General features: G+C 39.5%; 1 protein-coding gene across 4 annotated transcripts in view; it reads right to left on the bottom strand.

Moving 5' to 3' along the window:
- Positions 1 to 25,344, bottom strand: part of RPS6KC1 (ribosomal protein S6 kinase C1) — an 86,385-nt gene that overhangs the window by 58,240 nt on the left and 2,801 nt on the right. Inside the window, exons 2-7 of one of the 4 annotated variants that reach the window (XM_048297111.1) lie at positions 23,315 to 23,350; positions 18,853 to 18,973; positions 10,964 to 11,079; positions 8,915 to 9,008; positions 5,234 to 5,293; positions 4,070 to 4,432 (exon numbers count right to left, since the gene is read on the bottom strand). In XM_048297111.1, coding sequence (XP_048153068.1) covers positions 4,070 to 4,432; positions 5,234 to 5,293; positions 8,915 to 9,008; positions 10,964 to 11,079; positions 18,853 to 18,973; positions 23,315 to 23,350 — 790 coding nt within the window. Of the gene's footprint in view, positions 1 to 4,069; positions 4,433 to 5,233; positions 5,294 to 8,914; positions 9,009 to 10,963; positions 11,080 to 18,852; positions 18,974 to 22,008; positions 22,096 to 23,314; positions 23,351 to 25,344 lie in introns of those variants that run through there. The other 3 variants (XM_048297112.1, XM_048297113.1, XM_048297114.1) reach the window with 3 other exon arrangements.

Below are 25,344 nucleotides of genomic sequence, written 5' to 3'. Positions count from 1 at the left end.
TTACAAAAAACCCTCCATAATTTCAGTCTCGTGACCTGCTTGTTCCTAACATAAACTATGCCCTATAACAAAGTCAGGCAATGCACTACTTTGCATAAAACAGAGTTAACTTCCAGCTAGAAGTTGGTGGCTTGCTATTGATTAATGCATTTTTTCCATCACTAGGCCTGAAGCAATGCACTGACCTCAAAGTGCTCTGACATGCTAACAAAACAAAGGAACAGCTATAATTGTGAGCCAAAGTTTCTATCAGTTAGCATACTCAGTATGCTTAAAAAGGCAGAAAAGCTTGAATTCTAGAAGGTTTCAGCTCCTAGAGAACTGCTGAACCATCCTACACAATCTTTACAGACCTGTCTTCCAAAAGCTTCAAAACCCTGCAAGCAGCAATGCCCAGAAAAGACAAGAGGAGAAGCAGAATTGGTACATATTTAGAAGAAAAAGGAAATTATGGCAGCTACTCCCTGTCACTCCAAGCAAGGCAGCTCTGGTATAAATGAAACAGGAAGGCACAAGAGGTGCAGTTCAAGGGCTGTACTGCCAGTCCACGATTTCATTCTTCTTCCCACTAGCAAGTGCTTAATGTTAAACACATGTATGGAGCAGAAGTAGGCCAAACATGTATAACAAGCAGATGCCCAGAGCCCAAGGCATACACCAGTCTCTGAGCACGCAGGCAGCAGTCATTCCCCAAGGGACACAAACTGAGTCTCTTGGCAGGACTATGAACGGGACATGAAACGATTCAGTACTAAATTCTGCAAGAGACTAGCAAAAGAAAATACATATGCACCTTGCCCAGAATAATGAACACCACTGTACATCTGAGAGCATGTGCACACAGCTGAAAACAAAGTCAAGATGGCCATTCCTCAAACATATGACACCTGCCTCACCCAGCACTAGTGCCAGAAGCTGGGAGAGCTGGAAAGCCATCAGAATATAACAAGCTCAAGTGTGCTCAACTGCCTTTAGGGAAGCCACCTACTTCAAACTAACCAGCACAGGTCTATAAACTCGCAGCACTGAACTTGCTCGTACGCGGTTTTGACGAGGCAGCCTTGAGCAGCAGAGCTTGCGCTGAGCCGAAGGGAGTGACTGGTACGGGACACAGCCCCACGCTTCAGACGCCCCTAAGCAGCTCACAGAGGCATTCCAGCTGAGGCAGCGGACTGTCTCAAAGCTCAAGTCCGAAGCACAGAGGATGGGTGGCATTCCTTCCCCCAGCTCCGCGCGCTGCTATCACCGCCCGATTCCAAGTCTGGGGCGGCAATTTCTGTTTCCTTGCCGCCACCTCGTGGCCAAAGCCTGTATTACCGTACTGCTGTTCTCCAGGGAAAAAGCCACCGGCGGCCCATTCCAGAGGCCACGTTCGGCGGGGGCTGTGCACCGAGACGATGGCACTGCACACGTGTCTAAGTGTCGATGAACACTGTGTTTCACTCTCAGATGGCACAAAATCTTTTTCAGACAAAATAGGTGCAAAATAATCAGTGGCAGAAGACCAGAAGCACTTTGTAATAATTGTACCATCCTTATCTTTAAAAGGAGTATGTTATTATCTGTGAGAAATACATAACCAGGGGTGTTTAAATAACTGGAGTGATTAGGTTGAAGGTTTGTGGTTTTTTACTGCAACATACCTTGAATGTTCACATATCAATGCTAAACATACTACCTTCACAAAGTAGCTACATTAAAAAGTTTTGTTGGGGTTTTTTTGGGTTTTTTTACTGTACTCATAAATCATGAGAAAGCATGTATTTTTAGGAAAGCATTTGGACCAGCCCTGTCACCATAAAGAGGGCATCAGTGTCTCCCTGCCAGTTTGCAGCAGCTTCAAGGAGAACGGGACACAAAATGAGCTGGATCTACCCAAATCTAGTGTGAATGCCCAGCAGAGGACGAACATTCCTTCACAGCCACGCAGGGTAACACAGAGAAATGAAAAAAGACTGACTGCTAGGAACCCCCCTGTGTACAGTTATGTTCCCAAGGGATAAGAAGTCACTTAAAATGCAACTCATTCCCATTACTCCCTCTTGTGTGCTATACATATGCAATGTCAGGGACTGCAAAGAAAAAGGTGCCAGTGCTGGTTACATGTTTCTTCATCCATCAGGAACACTGACACACACCACATAAGTACCATCACTAAAAATTTATTAGTGATTCCCACTGTACTGACTGGCATCAAGAAAACCAGGCAGAATATCACACTTTTCTAAGATTCCTTGAATTTCTTCCTAGCCTGAAAAGCAGGGATAAGTGGGTGAGAGGAAAGGATTAACAGCTGGAAGAGTGGCTAGTCAACAGCAAAAAAGAAAAAAACCATTGGAGGAAATTCTGGCAAATATAAGTAATAAGAAGTTCAACCCACTCTAGTTTAACAAGTTCATATGCATGAGTTGAGCAAGTCACCTACATGCAATAAAAGTCTTTCACAACTTTAAAGCAAACATATTACCCTAAGGATTACCATGAATTCAAAGCCAACATGTTTAACCACTGCCACAACTCAAGTATACACAATAATTACCACAGCAAAACTGATGTGCAATAGACTGACTTGTTTTCATGCCCTAACAGTTTGAAACTGTTAAATAAAGAAAGCTTTTGAAGTTTGAACTGTCAGTTCAAAACAGCATCATGGCAGCCTTGCATCATGGCTGGCACACAGAAGTGTTTATGAAAAAACAGGATATCCTTCAGAAGATCACAGGTGAATGGTCCACAGGTCTGTGAAAAAGTGTACTAGCAAAGAAAGAATAGCTGGGCTCTCCAACAGAAGGACTGCCAGCATATTCAACACTAAGAATGAAAAACATTTTGACAACACAGGCAAGGAAAGGTTAGGATGCTATTGAAAAGCCACAACAAGCAGCAAAGCAGCAAGCCTACTGACATCACCGAGACTTGAAAAGATGTGGATTTACTTTGGCCAGAAAGTGTAAGACATTTTAAGCGAAGGCTATGCACATATCTTGGCCCACACCTCTAGCTCTCATTAGTAACCTACCCATTATTTTTTGCCAGGCCCCATTAAGTCAGCTCAGTAGGTAACTTCCATTGCTAGAACTGTTCAGAAGGTCTGGACCACTGCTGTGCATCCCACTGGGATGCAGCAAAGGCTTCTGCTTGTGTGTGTTTGGTACATTCATGTCTAAGTCCAGATCTGGAGCAGCAGAATGCACCTGTGCTGCACACTGCCAAACAAAGGCACAATTCTAATCACTCATTTGGTCTGTGGAGGGCAGAAGCACAATACACAGACCCTGAATTCACTCCAGGAAAGAACAAATCTTTCCCTGTACTTTATAGTTTTAAGCCACTGTTGGATAAAATGCAAATACATGAGGTTATCACTCGAGATTCTCAAGAACTAGAGAACGGAAAAATTTTTCTCCCTTACTGAAAAGGTGCAAGGAGGCAGAAATTTGCATGTAGTTGTATCCAGTCCACTAAAAACAGCTTTTGCTGGTTTTAATATATTGATAGACCGAAGTCTTTTGAAAAAGAAAAAAAACCCTGTGCTCCTCTAACAATGCAAGCATGTAAGTTTCTGTGCATCCTTTAGTTAGAAAAGAATAGTTTCGTGGAAGAAGCAAGAGGCTGCGAGACAAGAGCAGTTCTAATCCTGTTGTGATTGGGAAGTTAACCTGAGTCTGCCTCTCCCCATGCGTAAAATGGGGATAATTAATCCTCACTTAACCATGTAAATTAAATAATGTTTCAACAGTGCTGCAAGTGCCACATATTAATTAATGGCTAGGCAATAAAAAGGAAAGAAGCAAAAGTGGAGCACTTTGCTACTTACCTGCAAGTTGAAGGTTGTGCTGCAATTTTAACAGAGGAGATACTGGGCACTTGGAAGATGAGACCCTAAATTATCATTCAGTCTTAGAAAGATTTCTCTCTCTCTCATATGCACACAGCTACTTAAAAGCCAAATGTATTCTGCATTTCATATCACTCCTTTGCAACGCAGTAAGCTGATGTTAACCATGGAAATGTCATAAACAAACACACATAACCAAAGAAAAGACAAACATAACGGGAAGATCCATACCTTGAACACCTTCCAGAAGCAGATCAACCCCCTTTCGATAAAAGCTTAAGGCAGCTTCATAATCTTCCTCCTCCTCCTTCTTCAAAGCCAGTTTTATTAACTCGCCTGCTTTCTCCAAGTAATCTTGTTTGCCTGGCTTGGGTTTTAAGCTTCCAGTAAACAAACCATGGCTTTCCTTTTCTCCTTCGGGTTTGCTCCACTCCTGCTCAGGTGCCAGTGTGCTTTGTACTGGGGGTTCAGAAGTAACACAAAGGCCAACAGCTCTACTGGGAGAACTTTGGTTGGATGCCATTCCATCATCTAACTCGGCAAGAGAATCTACATCAACTGTCAGAGAGATCAGGTCGCTGTCACTGGAGAAGCCTGAAAGTCAGAAAGACACCCATAACTCTAGAAGCCTTCAAAATTCTTTATCCCATTCAAAGATTTAGCTCTTTTCACTTACACAGTTTCCTCAGAATGCCCTCAGAAACTCCCTGATTGCAATGCCGTCTTTAAAAAATTTTAGTACCTATAAAAACATATTTTTAAAAATTAACTGCAAACTCTGCAGAACAACCCTGGTCTTCATTTTAGTTCTGGGAATGAAGAGACCAACATCTAACATCCAACTTAAACTTTGAAAGCAGCTCCACCATTGGGCTCCAGGAAATTAGAAATCTAAACCTTTCTGTGTGAGTGCTATTAGAAAAGTCAACCAGCAGGAGCCAAATTACTGTTTCAAGAAATCCCAACATACTGTTCTAAATCAGTAAGATTAAGCATCCTCAAAACAGTAAATTAGGAGTTTGAATTAACACAGAGTTACTGTCAGCTTATGTATCATGCAGCACTCACCTCACATGTAACCCACATAATTTTCATTCATTGCTAACACATGGTAAAATAAATTACTTAACACCTGTTTCATCACTCAAATCTGAGCTAACACATTTTATTTTACATTTGCCGTAAGTCACTACACCCTTACTGCAAGCTGACCTTCAGTAAACTAAACCACAGGAGCTTTTCATGGTTATTGGGGAATAAATGGCAACAAAAGTATTTTACCTATATACCATTTCATTCCGTAAGGATTATCATCCACAAAAGGCATTCACTCCGTTATTATTTTTTAATGATTTAACTTCCACAAATGTAATGGAAACAACTTCTAGATCTCACCTCCACATTCTGACTGGCTCGTAAGTGTCACATCATCAAGCCCACTTAAATCCTTTCGAACTGAAAAGGACAAGAATGACAAAAATGCTTCTGACATCCATGTGTACAACAGATTACAAGTTCCCTTGCCATCAGAATGAAAAAGCGTGACCCTCCTACAGGTAAAAGTATATAATGTGAAACTGCTCTTTGACTGGCTATCAGAGATATCCATTTGTTAACACACCATTAAAATTGGGACAGTGGTATTAAGATTGCTATTTCTCACTGCTTCCAGGATTTAAAAAGAAAACACAGATCCTTGCTTGAGTGGGGGATTATTCAAGCCTCACACTCCAATCCACCAAATTTCAACAGCAGCAAGACTATAATTCCTATGTCTCTCTGCTCTGACAATTTATGGCTAAGGAGACTTAACACAGGAAAGTTTTCAAAGCTGGGAGCTACGCACCAGGGGAAAAAAAAAAAAAAAAGCCAGCTTTCAGTCTCAAAAAACGTCATTCCAGAATAGCACCCTGCATGAGACATATGGAGCAAGCCACAAATTTGGCAGTGCCACCTGGATATCAAGTAGCAGTTTGTTTTATCACCTTGGCACATATACCCTCTGAGGCAATGAAACAGGCAACAAGGTCAAGACATTTAGCTGTTTGCATGCACAGAGAAAGTAAACTCTGAGCTAAAATCTGGCGTCTGTTTTCTCCTATATTGTTGTCAGACTGAAGAGTTTAACCACATTTCCACATAACATGTTCTGACTTATTTTCAGAAAGTATGTGGCAGCAGGCAGAAGCTGACTCAAAAGCAACTAACTCAAGCTTTCTTTTACGTTTTGCAGCCGTAAAGTTATAGAAGTTTACAATTTCTGGAAGAGGAATAAGAAGGCACTGTAGAAATAGTGCTTTTCTAAAAGGCAGCAGTTCCTTAACATGAGTGAGAGGAAAAAGACATGAAGGAGAACAAATTACCAGCAACTCTTTGTCTGAAAAGCAAGGGACAGTGATACCTATGACACTAGACTACTTGAGAGGAAGGGACAGGGTGCACAGAAGACAATGCTCCTGATCCTCTCGTGGAAAGGACATAAAGTGAAGTTCATGCAGAGAAGAAAACTGCCTGTGTAGCCTCCAATCCTGCAAGAAAGAAGGGAAACTCACAACAGAAAAGTTGGAGGAAGACAGAGGATACATTAACTAGCATAATAATAGTGGGCCATTCACCTGCTCAATTTAGGAGCAACAGTATCAAATTTGGGGGTGGAGGACTGAGCATTTATTAAACACCATTTAGAGGTATCAGGTGATAGAAGCAGATCTGATTGATGGACAAAGAATGCAGCAAGAAAGCATGAATGGAAAAGCTTTGGAAGGGTGTTCTGGCCACCCAGAAGAGATGAATTAGAGCCCATCTACATAGCAGACTTCACACAGACTCAAGTTCCCCTCCCTACAGGTCAAACAAAACCACATTTACTCTTGCCTTGTAGCCAGCTGGACCAAAAGTTGTATGAACACAGCTAGCATGGCACAGAGCCTGAGCTAATAAACTTTTCTTTAGGTCAGGTTTAGAGCCCAGAGCTGGCACCACACAGCAACAGCCACGGGGCTTCCAGTCATCTTACAGGATAGGAAGCATCTCAGATGCACAGGCTTATTTCTGGAAAGATAATGTGTACATGGTAAAACAAAAGGAGAAAGGAAAAAAGAGAATGAGAAAAAAATTAACTTCCTGATGAAGTTCTCTAAAGAATCAGGTAAGGTAATTGATACAGGAACACTTATGAAGAGGAAGCTGGACATCTGAACATCATCCCATGTACTCAGAGAAGAAGACAAAGTGACTGTCAGGAATATTAGAAGAGAATAATGATGCTGAAATTGAACACAAATTTCTGTTCTTGTCTCTGCCCTGTGCAATTTCACCAGGTATCTGAAAAGTAAACACAGTTTCCAAAAATTGGTGGAAAGCCTGGGTAACTTGGCCTCTTGAAAAGCAGATTCCTATGAAAGCATGAATTGCCAAACTCCTTTTATAAGCAAGATAATAGTTGCTTATTTTCATACAAAAACACTTCTACTACTGCAATCAATTTGCATCTTCAACCATTAATGTGCGCACCTTCTGCAAAATGAACTTTGTCTGAACAGATAAAGGTGAGAAAACACAACCCACCCTTAAAAGCAAACAGCAGCACCTGTTAAGGGATGGATTTGCTACTTCTCAGTACAACAGCCTGAAGGAGCAGTGCCCACGTGGAGGCCCTTGGATGCCCACAGAAAGTAACACAGGGAACCAGCCACAGTTAACCGCCACAATCAGACTGGGAAAAACCAGATGCAGGCAGGAGGCCGTGAGGAGAGGCAGGGAAAGGACTCAAGGCTGAGTATTGCCACTGCCATCTAGAGGCTTTAAAGACAGATGTTTCTTTCTGTCCATAGCCTCCCCCCACCAGAATCTGCTTTCAAACATAAGAAGATATGAGCTGGAAGACACATAGGTTTTTAGAAAAATGTAACTCCACAAAAGTCACATTCAGCATCTCCAAATCCTGTGCTAATAGTTGTTCCAAGTATCCCGTAAAAGCCCTCCAGCCGATTCAGAAGGGTATCAAAGAATTTTTCTACTTTACAGCATTTTTTTTTCTTTTCAGTATTTTATCTGACATAAAGGAAGTGGTTTTCTTCTGCTAAAAATGAGGCCCTTGTGAATAATGAATAGAAACGTTCACATTAAGCACTTTTAGAAGCACTCTTTATTTTATAAGGCAGAGTGTAAAGTGAGTGCATTGTCAGAATCTGGAATATGATATTTCACAGAAATAATTAAAACCTTTTAAAACTAGTTAGTGCTATTTATCATAACTGTCCTCTTCAACTAAACACCTTTCTCTTCACAGAACAAAATATTGTGGGGACATTAGTTTATTAACATAATAGGAAGTACTACAAAATAAAATCCAAATAGCTTCCCATATAGAATATATTGTACAACTAAGCACAAAGTTATTGACAATGAGAGATCCCAGTGACAAGTCATACAACCTCAAGAAAAAAAAAATAGCCAACCACTGTTAGAAGACAAAATCATTTTTTGTTATGCAATAATTGTTTTATCAAAGCAAATGCTATACCAGAAATATCAGATCCCTTCCCAAATAAGCTTAATAAGTGTTTGTATAATGTAGATTTATACATGAGAGCTAAACAATTCCAAAGGAAAACTTTGGGATCGGACACGAATTTCCTAGAAATCACAAGAACCAGGCATAACTCAGAAATACATAAATATCTGAAGGATTGCATGGTACACGGAAATGCTTAAGGGGACTCAGCCTAGAGGCAGGCAAGAAGCTCTAGTATAGTATTTATTTGGGCTGACTGACCCTTCCTTACAGCTATGCTATTATTTAGCGCAAGTGCAATGCCACTAAAAGTGCCACTAAAATTACTCTACACATGGTATCCAAGTCAGCATGTACACCTTTACAAGCAAACTTCCAGAAGTGCAAACAGCTCTGCTGAGCCCAGCTTCTCTCTTGCCAGTCCCAGCTCTGGCATTTCTGCCATACCAAGCAAACAGAAACTGGAGGCCAATGCCCCATGAAGAAATATGGCACTTGTCATTTATGAGCTGCTTTAAAACAGATCATGCTATGAGGTTATGTGAGAACAGGAAGCAAACCTTCAGAGCTGCAGTCAGACAGGTTGTCAGTCAGAGAGTCAGACAAAGGCTCAACAGGACCAATCAGTTCAGAGCCATCATGCACCTCTCCACCCTGAAAAGAAAGAGGGAAAGGAATTATTCAGCTGCTGTGCTCTATGGAAATTCTCATTGTATAGAAGTGATAGCCAAAATGATATTTCCTACTCAGTGAATGCTCCATTACTTCAGAATTAATGCATTTAATTGAACTATTGGCAAAATTAAACAAGGACTTTTGTTTAAGCCATGCTTGGTTGCCACAGACTGACTAGATATCTAAATATTTAGCCTACTGCAGCTTCAGAGTTCTGAACCACAGAGACCTGCACACCCAAGTCTAACAGGGAGAGAACAATAGTACTCCTGATCTCTTGTGTGACATACAGTCTGTGCCCTTCAGTGGTGCTCCCAAGCTCAGCAGGTCCCTCACACAGGACTGTCTGTCCATCAGACTAATGTCTCACTTGTGACCCACTATCTTGAGTCCAGTCGTAGTTGAGACTTAAAGATACAAGGAGGACATTCCTTTCCAAGCCTGAACGGAACCAAAGCTAAGAAAAGTAACAATAGCCCTAGAAACTACCTAAATTTTTTGGGTGCTTTTTAAATTTCTGCTTCACATCTCAAGTGCACACTTTCCATGCCACTTTAACAGAAAGTGCACCATTTTCAAGGCCATGTTACAAACAGGCATTGCTAATCTGTCCTGGACGAGCCCAGCATATCTTCACACAAGCCAGTTCATTCTTCTGGAGTTTACAACACATAGATCCAGAGAGCTCTCCCTTCAGATGTTTCTAAGAATTCATTGTCCAAGTCTCTCTCTCCACACCTATTTGCACAAAAATCTGAAAAGGAACAAAACCACCCCTGAGCAGAGCTAAAGCATATGGGCTGAGCTGGTGACAGACCAAACCTAAGGCTCTCTTACGGAAAACATGACACCACATCAGCTAGCAAATGGGCCTAAATTATTGCATTTGCATAACTGCCCTGGAAGACATAGTTTCTCCTACAAAAACATTTATTCATTTCCTTGCAAATCCAGAAAAGTCCATTGGGAGGCTAAAACTAATACTTTTATTAAGCAAAGGAGGGAAAGAAAACTCTGAAAAAGTACCCAAAACCACAGAAGTACTTCCAAAGAACTGAAAAAAATGCAAATGCAAATAAACCAAGAGAGTAAAATAGTCCAACTTGGTCTCCCACTCATTTATTGCCACCAAAGCTTAATGAATTGTTTTAAGTATTTTAAAGAACCCTGCAATAAATTCATGAAAACAAGCAAAGAATTTTAAGCTTTGATATAATTTTGCTTTTGTATATGTATCATTTAAATATACTAAACACATTAATATGCTTAAGTCCCATCTCAGCCAGATAAATGTTTCCTTAATTCCAGAGAGTTACTATCACGGGTACATGTAAATTTATGCTTATGAGTTTGCAGAACGTTAGACTAAGCTACTGAAAATAAAGTGGTTTGAATGAACAATTGAAAAGAAACTGCTTCAGCTGTAATAAAGAGGAAGCCCACATCAATGTACCGTCCTAAAATTTGGTATGGAGACTGGTTCTCACAACACTGTACAAGCAGCACATTGGACTAGTTACATGCCAAATTTGTTGCTGGGGACCTGAGTCCATAAAAGATCATAAGGAAACAGCGTAAACAGTCTTCACTCCTTTGGTTTGAAACTATAAACACCTACTTAAAATATAGGAACAGTGATAATATTTTTATTACTTCCCCACTGGAATTTATCATCACAAGTTTTGCTCATCATTCAATAAAAAAAAATTAAATTCCCTTCACCTGAAGCTCCTGTAAAACTTTCCACCTTGTAGAGGTGTGGCATGGGGCTTTTTTAAAGCCACATTTCCAGAGTGAACAGAGAACTCCCAGTCCCTTCTCAAAGCATGTCCGACCAGCTCACTTCATTCCATGGTTTATAAAGTAAAGCAGAATCAGCACTACACTTCAGTCACATCAGTAAGAAGCAAATACTTCTGCAAATACTAACCAACCTTAAAAAACTCTTCCAGCTGTTTGCTGTTATAGAGAGCAGGTATATTGGCAGAAAACTGCAAAAGATCTTCAGCACATTGCCTTCTTTCTTCAATCACCGTTTCATCAAATCGCCCTGGAACAGACACATAGATGGTCATGACAGTTTTAGAAATAACTACACATTTATTTTGCAATAATAACTACAACAAAAGAAAACAAATGAGACAAAAGCAACCTTCTGGAGACAATGCCCTGAGTCTATGAAAGTCACTTCAACGCTTCAGGAGGACATAGCAAATCTTCAAACTTCCTATTCTCAATTGTCCCTAGAGTCCCGTCGTCCGCAATCCACTCGGATGATGAAAGCTGGCAGCTACGACAAGAATCCTTCGCCCTCTCATCGTAAGAATATGTGAGGCAACACTCTTGATTAGCCAAGAGACACTAACGGATGTCCAGTGTTATCTGACAATAAATGATACATGCACAATTTGACAATATGCCAGTCAGTGTCAGCCTTGATTACGGCCCAAATCCTGTAAGGAGCTGAGCAATCTTCACGTATTCTCAAGAACAACGCACAATATGAGCGGGTAGTAAACAAAGTATTACTAAAAGCCCCCAAACAGATCTTCAATTCCAAGGTGCCATTTATGGAGGAGACAAAGTGTAGGGGAGATGGTGAAGCCCTGCTACCAGGCACTGAAGCTTTCCTCTGAAGTAGCTCCATGCAGACAGGGTCTCATCTCCTTCTGGATTCAAGAGGTAAACAGAGCTGGGAAGCAGCTCATTTACTAAAATGTATGAACCTTCCTTTTTCTCTACCCAGCACCCAAAACATTCCAATTAGAAAAAACATACTTAAAAAACAATCCCTTCAGTTCACCTGAAGAGATTTGCTTCTCAGGAGAAAACCCTTGGACTGCTACCTTAAATTCACATCCTTCACAATTGCACACAACTTATTTTAGCTTTTTATATCAACATCACTTTGTTGTTGAAATAGTTACAAGTTTACAAAAGGAAAAGGGCAGAGGTTAACAGTAATAATTGGAGGAGAATAGAACAGATATTGCAACAGCTATACAGAGGGGAAAAAAGGACTGGGAAGACAAGTTGAAGAAACAGTACTGCTATAACAGCATGACCAGAAAAATAAGAACCACCTGTGACAGCTCTGTGGCATTAACCTTTGAAGAGGACAAAAGCAACATTGCATACAAAAGCAAAATTCATTTATACTTAGAGCAAGCAAAAAAATAATCCCAGAAGAAAGTATCAAAGCAGGATTCTTTCCAGAAATTCTTCAAGTAAATAGCTCCTGCCCATGCGGTACCAGAAAAAAGAAAATAAAACTAAAAAGACACACACATACTCACAAGATCACAAACAAAGCTTTTGGGGCTTATTTTTCCCATGAAAGAAAAGAAAAGACATCATTGGGCTAATTTTCAGCTGGACTGGTTCCGTGCCTTGCTCACCCCGCCGTTTCAGCTGTACAAACAGGAGCAGCTGTACAAAAGAGTGAGCAACAAGCAAGCAGAAAGAAGGCAAAAGCAGTGCTACCACGGTGAGTGGCAACATTGAAATCAGGCCCTATTAAACTGCTCATCAAACTTCCTAAGTCTTCAGAGCAACACTGGGGGTGCATTAGGGCTCTTGGTTCATTCCATGCAAAATTGGACATCATGGTAAGAAAACAAATTCCCTCAGCAAAGCACAGCAGCATGGGCCAGTTAAATGAACCTACAAAAAATCACACAAACGCTGTTACAATGCAGTAGAAAATCAACTGTGAAAAAGTAAACACTTAACAATACCAGAAACAGACAACTTTTGCAAGAAAGTAACACTGTAAGATATTTTTCCCCGTTTCTCAAGAACCTCTCCCTGTTTCATTTCATCAAACTAAATAAAAACTGACTTTCCTTATCCACATCTTCTCAGTATCTCCACTGGGCGCCAGATAGGACACATGGGGACCAGTCCTGTGAGGCTGACCAGTGTACATTCACCCACTGCCAGGCAGCTGCAAAGCTCACAGGTAGGAGCTGAGCCTGCCTGGCCCTCAGCAGCACCAAAGCATGTGCTCTCTTCTTACTCAGCTGCCATTCCACAGACTTTGCAGAAGTATAATTACATTTGCAACCGCCTTCACTCTCAAATTTAGCTGATATTAGCCACATCAGTAAGGGGTTTGACTTTCTGGCAGCACAATTACACAAGCCTTAGTTTCTTAGGAAGCTGAGCTAAAAACAAATAAAAATACATGTTTGAACAGAGCAACTGAAACATTAGTCAGTGTCACATTTTCCAGCCCATTAGCATCATGATACACTATCAGGAAAACTGCTTCTAGAACTAGAGGGCTTTAGGGGAAGGAAGAACATTATTCAGTACTGGTTCAGTTCACAGACCTCCTGGCATCTTGCTGGCAGTTTAATTCCCAGGCAACCCTGCCTAACTCCTTCCTCCTTCTCCTTTTTTCATACTTTCAAGCAATGCTGTATTGCTCAACACTTTCATCATCACCCTTCTCAAGGAAACGCTGAAAGGTGCTTACACAGCCAGCTGACTCTCCAAACATTTCTTTTAGGATGTCATTCTCCATCTAAATCAACATTATTTCAGCTAATCTTTACAATCTCTCAGACACACATAAAATTCATTCTAGAGATCGCATCTTTCTGATATTTTTAAGAAGTGTCAACTATAACTTTAGCATGTAACACAGTTGTTACTCCTCCAGTGATGTTCCATTCAAAACTTTGTATTTACATGGAAACAAAATGTAAATTTCTGTGCAAAGAATGCACCATCAATTTTGTGGAGAAGACCTGAAGAACAAAACACCCAGCAAGATTTGTGTTCATGTTTCAGTTAGTTTCTCACAAGACTTCCTACTGTACACAACACCAAATTCATAAATATGTTACTTCATTCAGTGTCTTCAAATACAAAGGGCATCCTTTTGTGAGCTTTGTAATGTAAATCATCTTTCTGACTCACAGCTAACAAGTCACCAATATCTGGGGTGGGGGTTGTTTCTTTTTTGGTGGGGTGCAGGGTGTGTACTAATTTTTATACTGAAGTACATTTCTGCAGTTGTTAGATACAAAACATAAAGATTTACCCATATTTTGGTAAAATGCCATGTATAGTCAACATACGGAAATACTTAAAAGTGTCCAACAATAACAACAACAAAGAAGTTGTTTGAAAGTACTGAAGAAAATTATGTTGATGCATATTAGGATAGGACAGTAATCCTGTACCAGAATTAGGTATCACAATTTTAACAGCTGGATTTGTTAACACATTTTAGATTTCTGTGATCAGATTCACTGAGGTTTTTCCTATAAAATGGGTGAAAAAGGTTCAAGTGAAGTACAGAGAAAGTCAGATGATTTCTTTTTCCCCATCCATAGCATGTTTCCTGCTTTGATGCAAGCAACTCTACTGCAACAGCATAAAAAAACCATGCACTTCGTGGCAAATCTTTAGTTGCACGAAATAACGGAAGCACAGCATGACACATTTGTTTTTAAATACATCTTAGTTCTCCACACCATCTCCTGAAACTCTGAATGCTGAAGTGGAGATGCTCTTCAGGTTTAACACTTCTACTACAACTAAGTTCGACTGTCAGAACCACCAACGCTCATTTTGCAAAGTGCACTCTCTGCAAAACAATAGGTGCATATATTAGTTAAAGCACAGGGATCCAAAAAAAAAAATTTAAAAAACACCAGCTGCCAGCAATTCTACTCACAAGTTTAATTAGAAACTAGTCCAAAAGCTGCAACAATTGTAACATCACCACAGGGAAGAAACACTGCTGAAACGGTCCATCAGAGTAGCATGGAAACAAAAGATCTTCAGAGAGATGGACCTTGCAGGCCATCACTAACAGAATGAGACTGAAAACAAGTTTATCAAAACCTTGTTATCTACTAAGATTATATTTTTGCTCTAGTACAAAAAAATACTAGGATTTTTATTTTAAATTAAAATGAATCATATGGCAGTTACCATGTGTACAATTGAGCTGGAAGGATACACAGTAAAATTTTATGTTGTAAATTCAAAGATAACTCTTAAATTGGAGAGTCAGACAGTTCTGTTCCTTTCAGCTATGTACCAATCTTTTAAAATTTGTTTTTACATTGCCTCCACTTTGCTGTATTCTTCTGTGTCTCAGTTTCATTTAAATGTAGTGGGGTTTATTTTCGTTTAGTTTCAATTTCAAAGAGCTTTTTTATAAATAACTGCATTGAATGTTTCTGTGGATTGCCTTCTCTCACAATGTACATTGCAGTCACTTTTGTTCACTAAATACAATAGAAGAAGGATGTTTTTCAGAAGGGATTTCACTCAATTCTTCCCTTGCTTACAGAGCTAGTGTAAAAATAGTTAATTTGCATTTAGAGCAATTTTAAATTATTTAAGATATTAGACACCTGTACTCTCTTCCACCCTGATTCTCTTTTACCCCTCTCTTTTCTCCCCTATGAATAGCTATCATATCTTCTACCTGAAATTAAATTATGCTTTGCAAATACTAGCTTTGTAAATACTTTGTCCAGTGAGAACTCTACTCTGTAAATCATATATAAAATAATCTCAGAATGGAACTAATACTACATGTGTTATTTAACCATTATTGCCCATGCTCTGACATAGCACCAAAACTTAACCCCACTTCCAACTTCATAAATAAGCAAAAATAAAATTACATTAAACTTGGGTACGATTTGGCTGATGTGAAATACGATTTAAATCAGGAATTTTACCCAGCTCTGCGCAGAGAACCACAAAATTTGCATCAGAATTCAGCTTCATAGATGCATGCCAACAGATGTGAAACATGCTGGGTGCTAAAACATACCAATCTGAGACACACAGAAAATTTGGGAAAAGAGCCTCTAGATTACCGCCCAACACTGCTAAAAAATGCCACACAAAGAAAACCTGCAAAAACAAGCACTAGATATGCACCAAAACACACCAAACACTGTCTGGGTGCTAAAACGTGCACAACACATCCAAACCATGCACAAACATGTATGGGGATGAACATAAAAAAACAGACACAACAAATGGAAACTGCAAATACACATAAAGCATGCACTAGAGGTGTGGCAAAAAAATGCCAAACATGCTCAACGTTAAAAATGCTAAAAATATGGGAGGGAAAAAAAGATGTGGTAGCAGGATGCCAAAAGAAAAAAAAAAAAAAGGCAAACCCATGCTGAAGTGTGCTGTATGTTTAAAAGACCACCATATTTGAAACACATGGCAATGGAAAGCAACACTGCAGCAATGCCTAAGAAACAAAAATTATTTTTTAAAAAGTGCTAAAAGCTTAACAAAAAAAAAGAGCACGTGGGGAATTCATGCCAGAAGACAACAAGTCAAATGTACAGGACACCCACAAGACCACTGCAGTAATGCCGAACATACTGGGACAACACTGTAAAAACCAAAATCCACACCAGAAAGTACATGGAAAACCCAGAGCATATGCCAGATGCATTTAAAAAATGCCAAACACCCTGGACACTGAACCCCACACAAGGTGCATAGAGAAACCATAAGCACAGACTGAATGCTAATTAAAAAAACAAAACAAAAGAGAACAAACCAACCTCCAAACTAAACCAACTTGTAAAGACCATAAAAAGGCTTTAACAACCCCAAAGCACCTTAGGCTCTAACAAGCCTGCCCCAAAACACTTCAGAAACTGAAAACCTTGCCAGAAAACACATTAAAAAAAAGAGCATCTGGTAGACTCATGCAAAAAAAAATGCCAAGCATGTTCAAAGACTAAAAACCATTAAAATGCCCAATAATTGTACATGGTAAATCCATGTTAAAAAACCCCACCAAATATACACAAAAAAAGTCCTACTGAATAACTATTAAATACACTGAAAAATCCTACAGTATATGAAAACAAAAAAAACCCCACACCACAACAAAGAAATCCTGGACACAAATAACATCATAGCCATACTCTAGGAACCAAAACCACAAAAACACTCCAAATCCACACTGGAAACCTTGCCAAAAAAGAGAGCAAATGCCAAAAAACCACCAAACATGCTGGACACTGAACATCAAGCAAAGTTCATTGAAAAACATAACACAGGCTGGATGCTTATAAAAAAATAACCCAAAACAAACCCGTAAACTCCATGGAAATACATTAGTAACCTCAAAACCAGCCCACAAACTAAAAAGTCCAACAAAAAATGCCGTATAAGCCAAAACGCCGGACAAAAATGACAGAAAAAGACCATGAGGTAGATTCAAGCTAATACGACACCGAACACATTGGGTACTTAAAACCTGTTAAAACTCCCAGTAATTCTATCTGGTAGACGCACACAAAAAAAATCCAAACTCAAGCGGGACACTAAAAAAAAACTATCAAAAAGCAACTCTCAAAACCCAACAAACTAAAAAGCCCCATTCTACAGGGTTAGAAATGCCTCAGAAACACTTACAAAGCACACAGCAGGTATATGCCAAAAAAAGGTCAAACATGCCGGGCTCACTGAAAAATGCTAAAACCTGCTTAACAACCTGCAGTGTATGCATGGGGAAAAAAAGCTACACCTAAGAAATGGGGGATACAGCAAAAAACCCTATATAAAGATGCTACAGCAATGCATTAAGAACCAAACACCTTGCCAAAAGAGCAAAGAATTCACACCAAAAACCTTGCCAAAGAAGTGACCACATGGGAGAGGTTTGCCAAAAAACATCCAACATGCTAGATGCTCACAACTACGCAGAAAAACCCAAAACAAAACTGACTGACTACAGCCACCACAGACTGGGTGCTTAAAAAAACAAAATACACTAAAACAACTTGTAAGTGCCATGGAAATGCCTTAGTAACCCCAAAAGCACTTTAGAAACCAATAAGCTCATCCAAACCCAAACCAAATACACATGATAGATGCATGTACACAAACGTCAAACACCTGTTGGACACTTTAAAAAAGAACTTTAAAATTCTTGGGAAAAAGGCTCAAAAGCAGGTGGTAGATGCACACCAACAGTCAGCAACACCTCAGAAATGCCTCAAGAACACTCAGAGAGCATGCAGTACATGTATGCAAAAAGATGCCAAACATGATGAACACACTAAAAAATTGTTGAAAAACGCTTAAAAACCCAGTGGATATTGTGTTATACATAGGTACACCAAAAACATAGAGTTCATGCTGAACATGAAGAACACACACTAAAAAAAGTTAATTTTATAAACACAACACTGCTAAAAAATGTGTAGTAGGTGGAATTCTATACAGTCACAACACTTCACTGAAAGCCCACCTACAGCCCATCCATGAGGACATACACATCAGGATGAAGTTAAGACCTGTAAGAGCCAATTTTTTTTTGTCACTTGTTTCTCCTGTGGAGTCACAATCCTCTTGTGATCTCAAAAGCCTAGCTAGATAAAACTGACAATTGCAATCAAATTCCTATAATAAAAATTCTTTTCTGTAACAACCACTTAAGACTCAAATACAGCTCATCGCTAAAGATCAGACAGTTCATATATAAAATATTTTGTTTGCTGTTCAAGTGCTGTTCACAAAGCTAATATAGACTTTATGTTCCTGAAAACAGGGAATGTATGTTGTAAAGATACAGAACACATACATCAATAAGTATCTCATCTACTACATCTAACACAGTGGCAAAAACATAAAAAAACTCTTATACATTACAAAAATAAAGAAAAGTATCAAGTTAGGATGCCAGCACACCTACAAGTTGAGTAGTAAAAGCACAAGGAAAATTTTCCATCCAGTTCCAAAACGAGATGTACTTATAAATAGTAAGTTATCAAAGAATTTCAGCAGGTCAGGAAGAAATTATGCTTACCAAACACTATTGCTTTGGCAAAAGGTGGAAAGAGCTCTGTGTGTCTGCATAGGTTTTTATGAATTTGCCAGAGATCTTTGTGCAGTTTCTTAAAGTCACTGTATCTCTTCCAAACAACTATCTAGAGCAGAGAAACCAGAGAGAAGTATTAGTGAGGTTCATTGTTCATATTACATCACACCACAAATACACTGGTTTAATCACATCAGAGCACTAACTTCAGCAAATTTGTTTAACAAAAATATGCAATCTGAACTGACAACTGTAAAAAGCATTAAAAATGGTCACTATCTGTCCCTGAGCTGCATTTTGGCTAACACTAGAGTGCAGAGAAAAAAAATGAGTAAAAGCTGAAAGGCGGGCAAAGGCAGCACTGCTTCAGTCACTCTGAGATCCAGACCTACACAGGGAGCCAGTAAGAGAGGAAAAAATGCTGAACAGGAGTGCTGCACCATCCAACATTTAACACCACACTGTGCCTGGTGCAGCTGCAGGTGTGGGGAAGAGACAACAGCAAAAGAGAAAAACAGAGAAGAGAAATCAATACAAGCAAGGGATTTCTAGGGATGGTACATTAAGCCCCCAGGACTAGAAAACAGCTCCTAAGCTGTCTTAGTAGTGTTGATTAGATGTAAATGCAAGCCCCCATTTTAAATGTTTTTTTTTGTAATAACACCAAAAAGAAAGAGTAGGTTCCTTTTGGAATCTAGACAAAAACTCCATCTTAGGAATACAAAAATGCCATCGGTTCATTATACCAGATACTCCTGATCTGGTCTTTCCAGAAAGTACTCATCTTCCAGTCAGGTATCCACCTTATCCTTCTTCCATCCCACTCTTTCCATTCAAGAAAGGAGGAGAACCCAGTGGGAAAATCAAACCAATTAAAGAAATAAACAATAAAATTTACACTTGACTGCTACTGGATTTGTTATCAGAGTGAAAAGATATTAACAAAGATTTTTTTATATCCTGACCTCATTTTTGGTCAGACTCACTAAGCCATCACAATAAACCTCAATGCTAATGTAAAGTGATTAAAGTAGAACAGAAGGGAAAAAACAAGGGGAGAGAGAGACTGCATGCATTCAGCAGTTGATTCCACAGCTGCATCATTCAAATGTTTCAATTAACTTAATACAACTAACCACAACTTAAAATATTCCACATATTTCTGAATGATTTAACACGTTGCCTTCTCATGAGCAATCATAATTGAAAAAGTTTAAATTTTTTTCAAGCAAACCAGATTTAGAGCTAAGCAAAAGATTTGGATTTAGAGCTTTTTTGTTGTGGGTTTTTTTTTTTTTAAATATTGCAATCAGAGGCCTTCTAAGTTTCAGCAGATGCAAGTCCTACCTGCAGAACAATGCAAATAGAAGAGGATTGTTAACAGTAGATATGCAAAGCTTTAGTGTGGAAACACTCTACCCACCTTATAAATTTAGCTATACTGGAACCAGCAGTCCTGATTCAGACTCCCTTATTGGCACACATTTTCATGACTTAATTACAGCTGGTACTCAGTGAAGTATAACACACAAGTGAGGAATCTCAAGAAGGCAAACTAGTCATTTTGCTATCAGAAATAATAATTTTTCAATGCTAAACTTTTGTCTAATCCAATAGCCAGAAAGTGGATGATTAGCACTTCTTGAGCAGCGTGCATATAGAACACAAAATTGCCTAAGATGGTGAATTCTTTAAACAGTAAGTTACTGTATTGTCAGTACTTGGAGACAACATGAAAAGCTGCCAGAAAATAAAAGCATGAGATTTCATTCCACTAAAAAAGCATCATTTTTCACTGCTACAAGTGATCACTCAATAGTCAAGAGGAAAAAAATAAATACCCGTAAGTCACTTGCATAGCAAAAGCAGTCAAGGTTATCCTCAAATCTTTCAGAAGCTCATGGAAAACATGCCTTTTCATGCATATGGCTCAGCAAAGTTAGCAAAGTTCCCATTCTAACACCCTCATTAGAAATTAGATTTTGGAGGAAGGACACATTGTACTTTGAGGCCCAACGAAGCACAGCAAGGATATCATAAAACATATGTTAGATTTGTAATGCAATAAGGTGCTTGTCATGGCGAGAGCCAGTAGATCTCTATTAACTCATGCAATTCATCTGTTCCACAGTGAATAAGCCTTTCTCCTAAATGAAAAGGAAAAAACCCCACAGGCCTACCCTAGATACAACTGCCTTACACACCACATTGCCACCATCGGCCCCCAGAAGCAAGGAAATTAAAGGTAGGTCTGCTGGCCTTTCTGTATCTACTAACACCCCCCAACAAAACATGAATTTCTTTCATTCTTTTGAGAAGGAAGCCCTTACAAGGCTCTCTTCCTTCCTGCCCCAACAACAACAGCTGGGATTACATTGACTTGTAACTGGCTGCAGTGGGAGAGGTGCTGTAGTAAAGGCTTGTATCCCAAAGGGCAGCCAAAGGAAGTGACAGAAAACTGGCAAGTGGAATTGAGGTCACAGCACACAGCCTTATGTGCAGCTGTACATATGTAAAGAATGTATTAACATCACAGCAGTGGCATTAAGAGACTCCTGAAGGAGGAGGCAGGCACAGCTAAGTGGTCCTACGTGGATGTGGGAAGCAGGTTGCATGAGACAGATCCTAAAGCAACGCGGTGGTCGTGTGCACAGGATTTTCTGCTGAATTTCCAACTGAGCATTCTGGAAAACTGAGGTAATTTATTTTCAGTGGGAGCAGGTTAGGGCATAATCTTTCTCTTTCAAAGGCTGCCAAAGTTCTTTTTTTATTGTAAGAGGCCATGTAACAGAAAAGCTCTCAACATATGGGGTCTTCTGACTACAATTCCCCTTTATGGCAACTACCATCTAGGATATTCCTTGTAATAACCAACTGTTTTCAGATAATGCTTGTAACAGAATCACCCCACAGCTAACATGCTATCACATGCAGAATAATTAATATGGTACAATGCAGGGTGGAAAAGGGCAACTATCAAGAAGTTCATCTCATATTTATGTCCTCTTATTGTCTAGAGTATGTGAAACTGCATGGGTAACCTACAGCCACAGATCAAAGCAATAATTAAAATATATGGTTTTGCTGTCGTGTCAAAACTACTTAACATATATCCGTGCAACACTCTAGCTGAAAGACACTTACAATATTATTTTTCTGATGAATGGACTCATCAACAGCTCTTATAAAGTGCTTTTCCTCACAAATGAAGATTAAGGTAATGGCAGAATGTGCTCATGGATAAGTTCAATTCAGGAGTCTCCCTGGAAAAGGTGAACATCAAGCTACAAACTACAGTAACACAGTTCTAAACTAGATCCATGATCATCTCTGATTCTGATAGGTTATTTTAATCTCCTAGAGATTAAAAAAAAAAAAAAATGCAAAAAGCACAAATGCTCATGCTTGCCTGATTCTCAAGATTTCAAAGAAGGATGCAGTAAAGGGGTGCTAGATATATTAGCCAATTCTCACCTCTGCCAAGCCACTAATCAGTAACTCTGATCACACAGAGATGCAATGAATTCAGTTACAAGCTCTTCCTTCATCAGCTCTGCAGGTTCTCCTCAACTGTAGTAAGAGACCGCACCAGAAACTGAACATATGCACGAGTTACACGATGTCTGAAAAGCCATAAGGTTGTGCTTTTGAGGGAAGATTTTGCAGATACAAAGTATAATAGTAACCATGTCAAGTCACTAGTCCAGAAAAAAAATCAAGGGAAAAAAACATGGTTTCTTAATTCAATAGAAAAAAATCCAAAACACACACACGTGGTATATTTCACTCTCTCAATAAATGGCTCATGTGACTTTTGAGGTGTTTAAGAGGCACTAGACTACAGCAGACCCTTACCCTTAGCCTCTTCAGAAGAGGCAAAGAATAAGCAATTTTAAAATTTTGTTGAAGTATATCACTGGAAAATACTAAAGGAGCCTCAGAGAGATAGGCGTAATATATATGACTTACAGTCTAATCTCTCAACTACTCCTACACTCCTCCATTTTCCCTCTTCACTAATAGACAGTAATGGTGCAGGCTTTTCAGTGAAGTATTGGTTAAAGAGGAAAAGAGTACCTACAGCTGAGACCTAAGACTTGAATTGTGGACTGATCTCTAATTTTACCAGTAGGAGTTAAGTAACCATCAATTTGCCAATTCCAGCCCCGAGAAAAGAGCTTGTAAAGTTATCAAAGCAGTTTTGTCATCAAAAGACACTTCACTCCCTAAGACTTTGTTTCAAGTCACCATTCATCACTGAGGGATGAAATGCATCATGTTACACTAGCTACTGTTTTTAACTATGAAAGCTAAAGACAAATGGAAACATATGAAAATTGTTCGCTCAATTACAATGACAAAACACACAGCAACTGCTAAATTACATCAAAGATGCTTCAAAAGGCATAGTGTGATACATAAAGACATTTGCACAAGTTTAAACTGTTACCTCCTGGACATCCTCTGGATTTTTTCTTGAAACAATCTGAAAAGCAAAACAAAAATGAAACCGCGTAAGCTCTTGGATTTTCAGTTTGGAAGTTAAAGAGTAACATACAATGATTCATTGCTGAAGAGAAAAATCTCGAAAAAGGCAAACAGCTGCATGGTCCTATGCACTCAGAAAGTTTTCATTCAGTTTTAGAGAAGTCTAATACCCAAAGGCAACACAGTGAGGGATTTCAGCAGCAGTCAGTCATGATCACACAAAGACAGACGCACATTCTAGGCAAAATGGCACAAAATGCACCTCTCAAAACAAAGCTACGTAGAGCACATCTCCTATCGTCTTTCCAGTCTCTTCCTATTAATCCATTCTAGCGCCACATTACTCCCAATAAGAAGAGCTCATTAAGGCTACTTGGCTTAATATAAGCTGCACCTCACTGAGAATGTGAGGATTTGTATTTAGTAAGACAGTATTTCTACTTTACTTACAATCACCAGAGCGCAGACATGTCTGACTATCCTAACATATTTGTTTCTCCTTAAAAACTCTTTGCCTAATTAATTATAAATGGCTTTGTCCAGAGGAGAATTGCAGTGTAAATCAGGCTTGGCTGCACACCATAAAGAAGCCTGTATTTCGTTGTGATTTTTTTTTTCTTTAAATAAATATTGATCACATAAGCCTTTGTAATCCAAGTTTTGTATTGGTCTTATAAACAGCAGTAAAAGCATATCCCCACAAACACACAAACCAAACAGAGACATCTTTAATTCATAACTGCAATTATCTTGTGCAAGTCAGTATATCCTTCATCATAAGAGCCAAAACTGTTTAACAAAATAATTAGTCTATTGTTAGCTAAAGCAAAATAGGGCATTTTCAATCCAACTGGGACTATCCTCAGCAACACACCCCAGAATAATTGATGCCCTGAAGAGGTGATGCGTGTAAGAAAGCGCAGGGAGCCCACACTACTTGCACCCCAGAGACTCACACACCATCCCGCCGTACCGCGAGCACCACGCAGCTGATGCTCTGAGATGGAAGCCACTGAACCCACATTTTCCTCTTGCTAAGTGACAACAGCATACCTCTTATATTTCCCACAAACTTAGCTCTCTTCCTCCCTTCCATTTTTCAAGAATCCTTGCCAAAGCCTCCCAGATTTTGTACCACCAGTTTACTACAGCCCAGCCACTCATCTCTCACACAATTCGGAGGAGACAAGACGGAAAGGAGAAGTGTTACCTTCTCTAGCAATCTCCCAAAAGACCTGAAACATTCTCCTTCGCAAGTCTAAGTTCTTTCTCTCACCTTGCACACCAAAGTCCTCTTCTTCCAGCGCAGGCTACATGGATAAAACCTTTCTCAACTTTTCCTCACTCCTGAGTAATCTAACGTTTGGCAACTTTACCAAATGTTAACCTTGGTGGCTGTTGCTGTTTCATTCACTACCAGGCAGTTTACAAGTACAATTGGTGAAATGTTTCTAACCTCCTTTTCTAATAGCTGGCGTACTTGATGCAAGGAGCCTGTACTGTAGAGCTGGGGAAAGAAAATATCACAGGCATGGCTACACATCACAGAGAACACCAAAGGGCAGACACCAACTGCTTTGCTTTGCAATTCACCTTTAGTTAAAGCCTTGCAACAGTTTTGGCAGCTAGGTAAGTTACCAGATGGGCAGAAGGAGACCCAGAGAGATGAGTAATTACCCAGCCAGTTAGTAAGAATCTGGAATAAAACCCAGAGGCCCTGTTTCACACTTGTTCTTATGTTACACCGCCTTCTATATCTACCAGCCATGCCAACTTTAAGTCAGTATGTAATAATTTATGTGTTGTCCTACTTTGTTCTTCATATCCTTTTCTGAAGGTCAATCTCAGAAGAGGTCTGCCCCTTCCACCCAACCTATAGTCAACCTAGAGACTTGGCAAAGATGACCCAATCCCCTAAATTTTCCATGTGCTTTTTAAATCCTTCCACAAGGATCAATGCAGTCAGCTCCTTCTGCAAATCTGTAATACAAG

Source organism: Corvus hawaiiensis, chromosome 3 (assembly GCF_020740725.1).
Source record: "Corvus hawaiiensis isolate bCorHaw1 chromosome 3, bCorHaw1.pri.cur, whole genome shotgun sequence".
In the NCBI taxonomy this organism is placed as follows: domain Eukaryota; kingdom Metazoa; phylum Chordata; class Aves; order Passeriformes; family Corvidae; genus Corvus; species Corvus hawaiiensis.
Note: the sequence above shows the minus strand (reverse complement) of the source record. Positions and strands in the feature narration are given on the sequence as shown.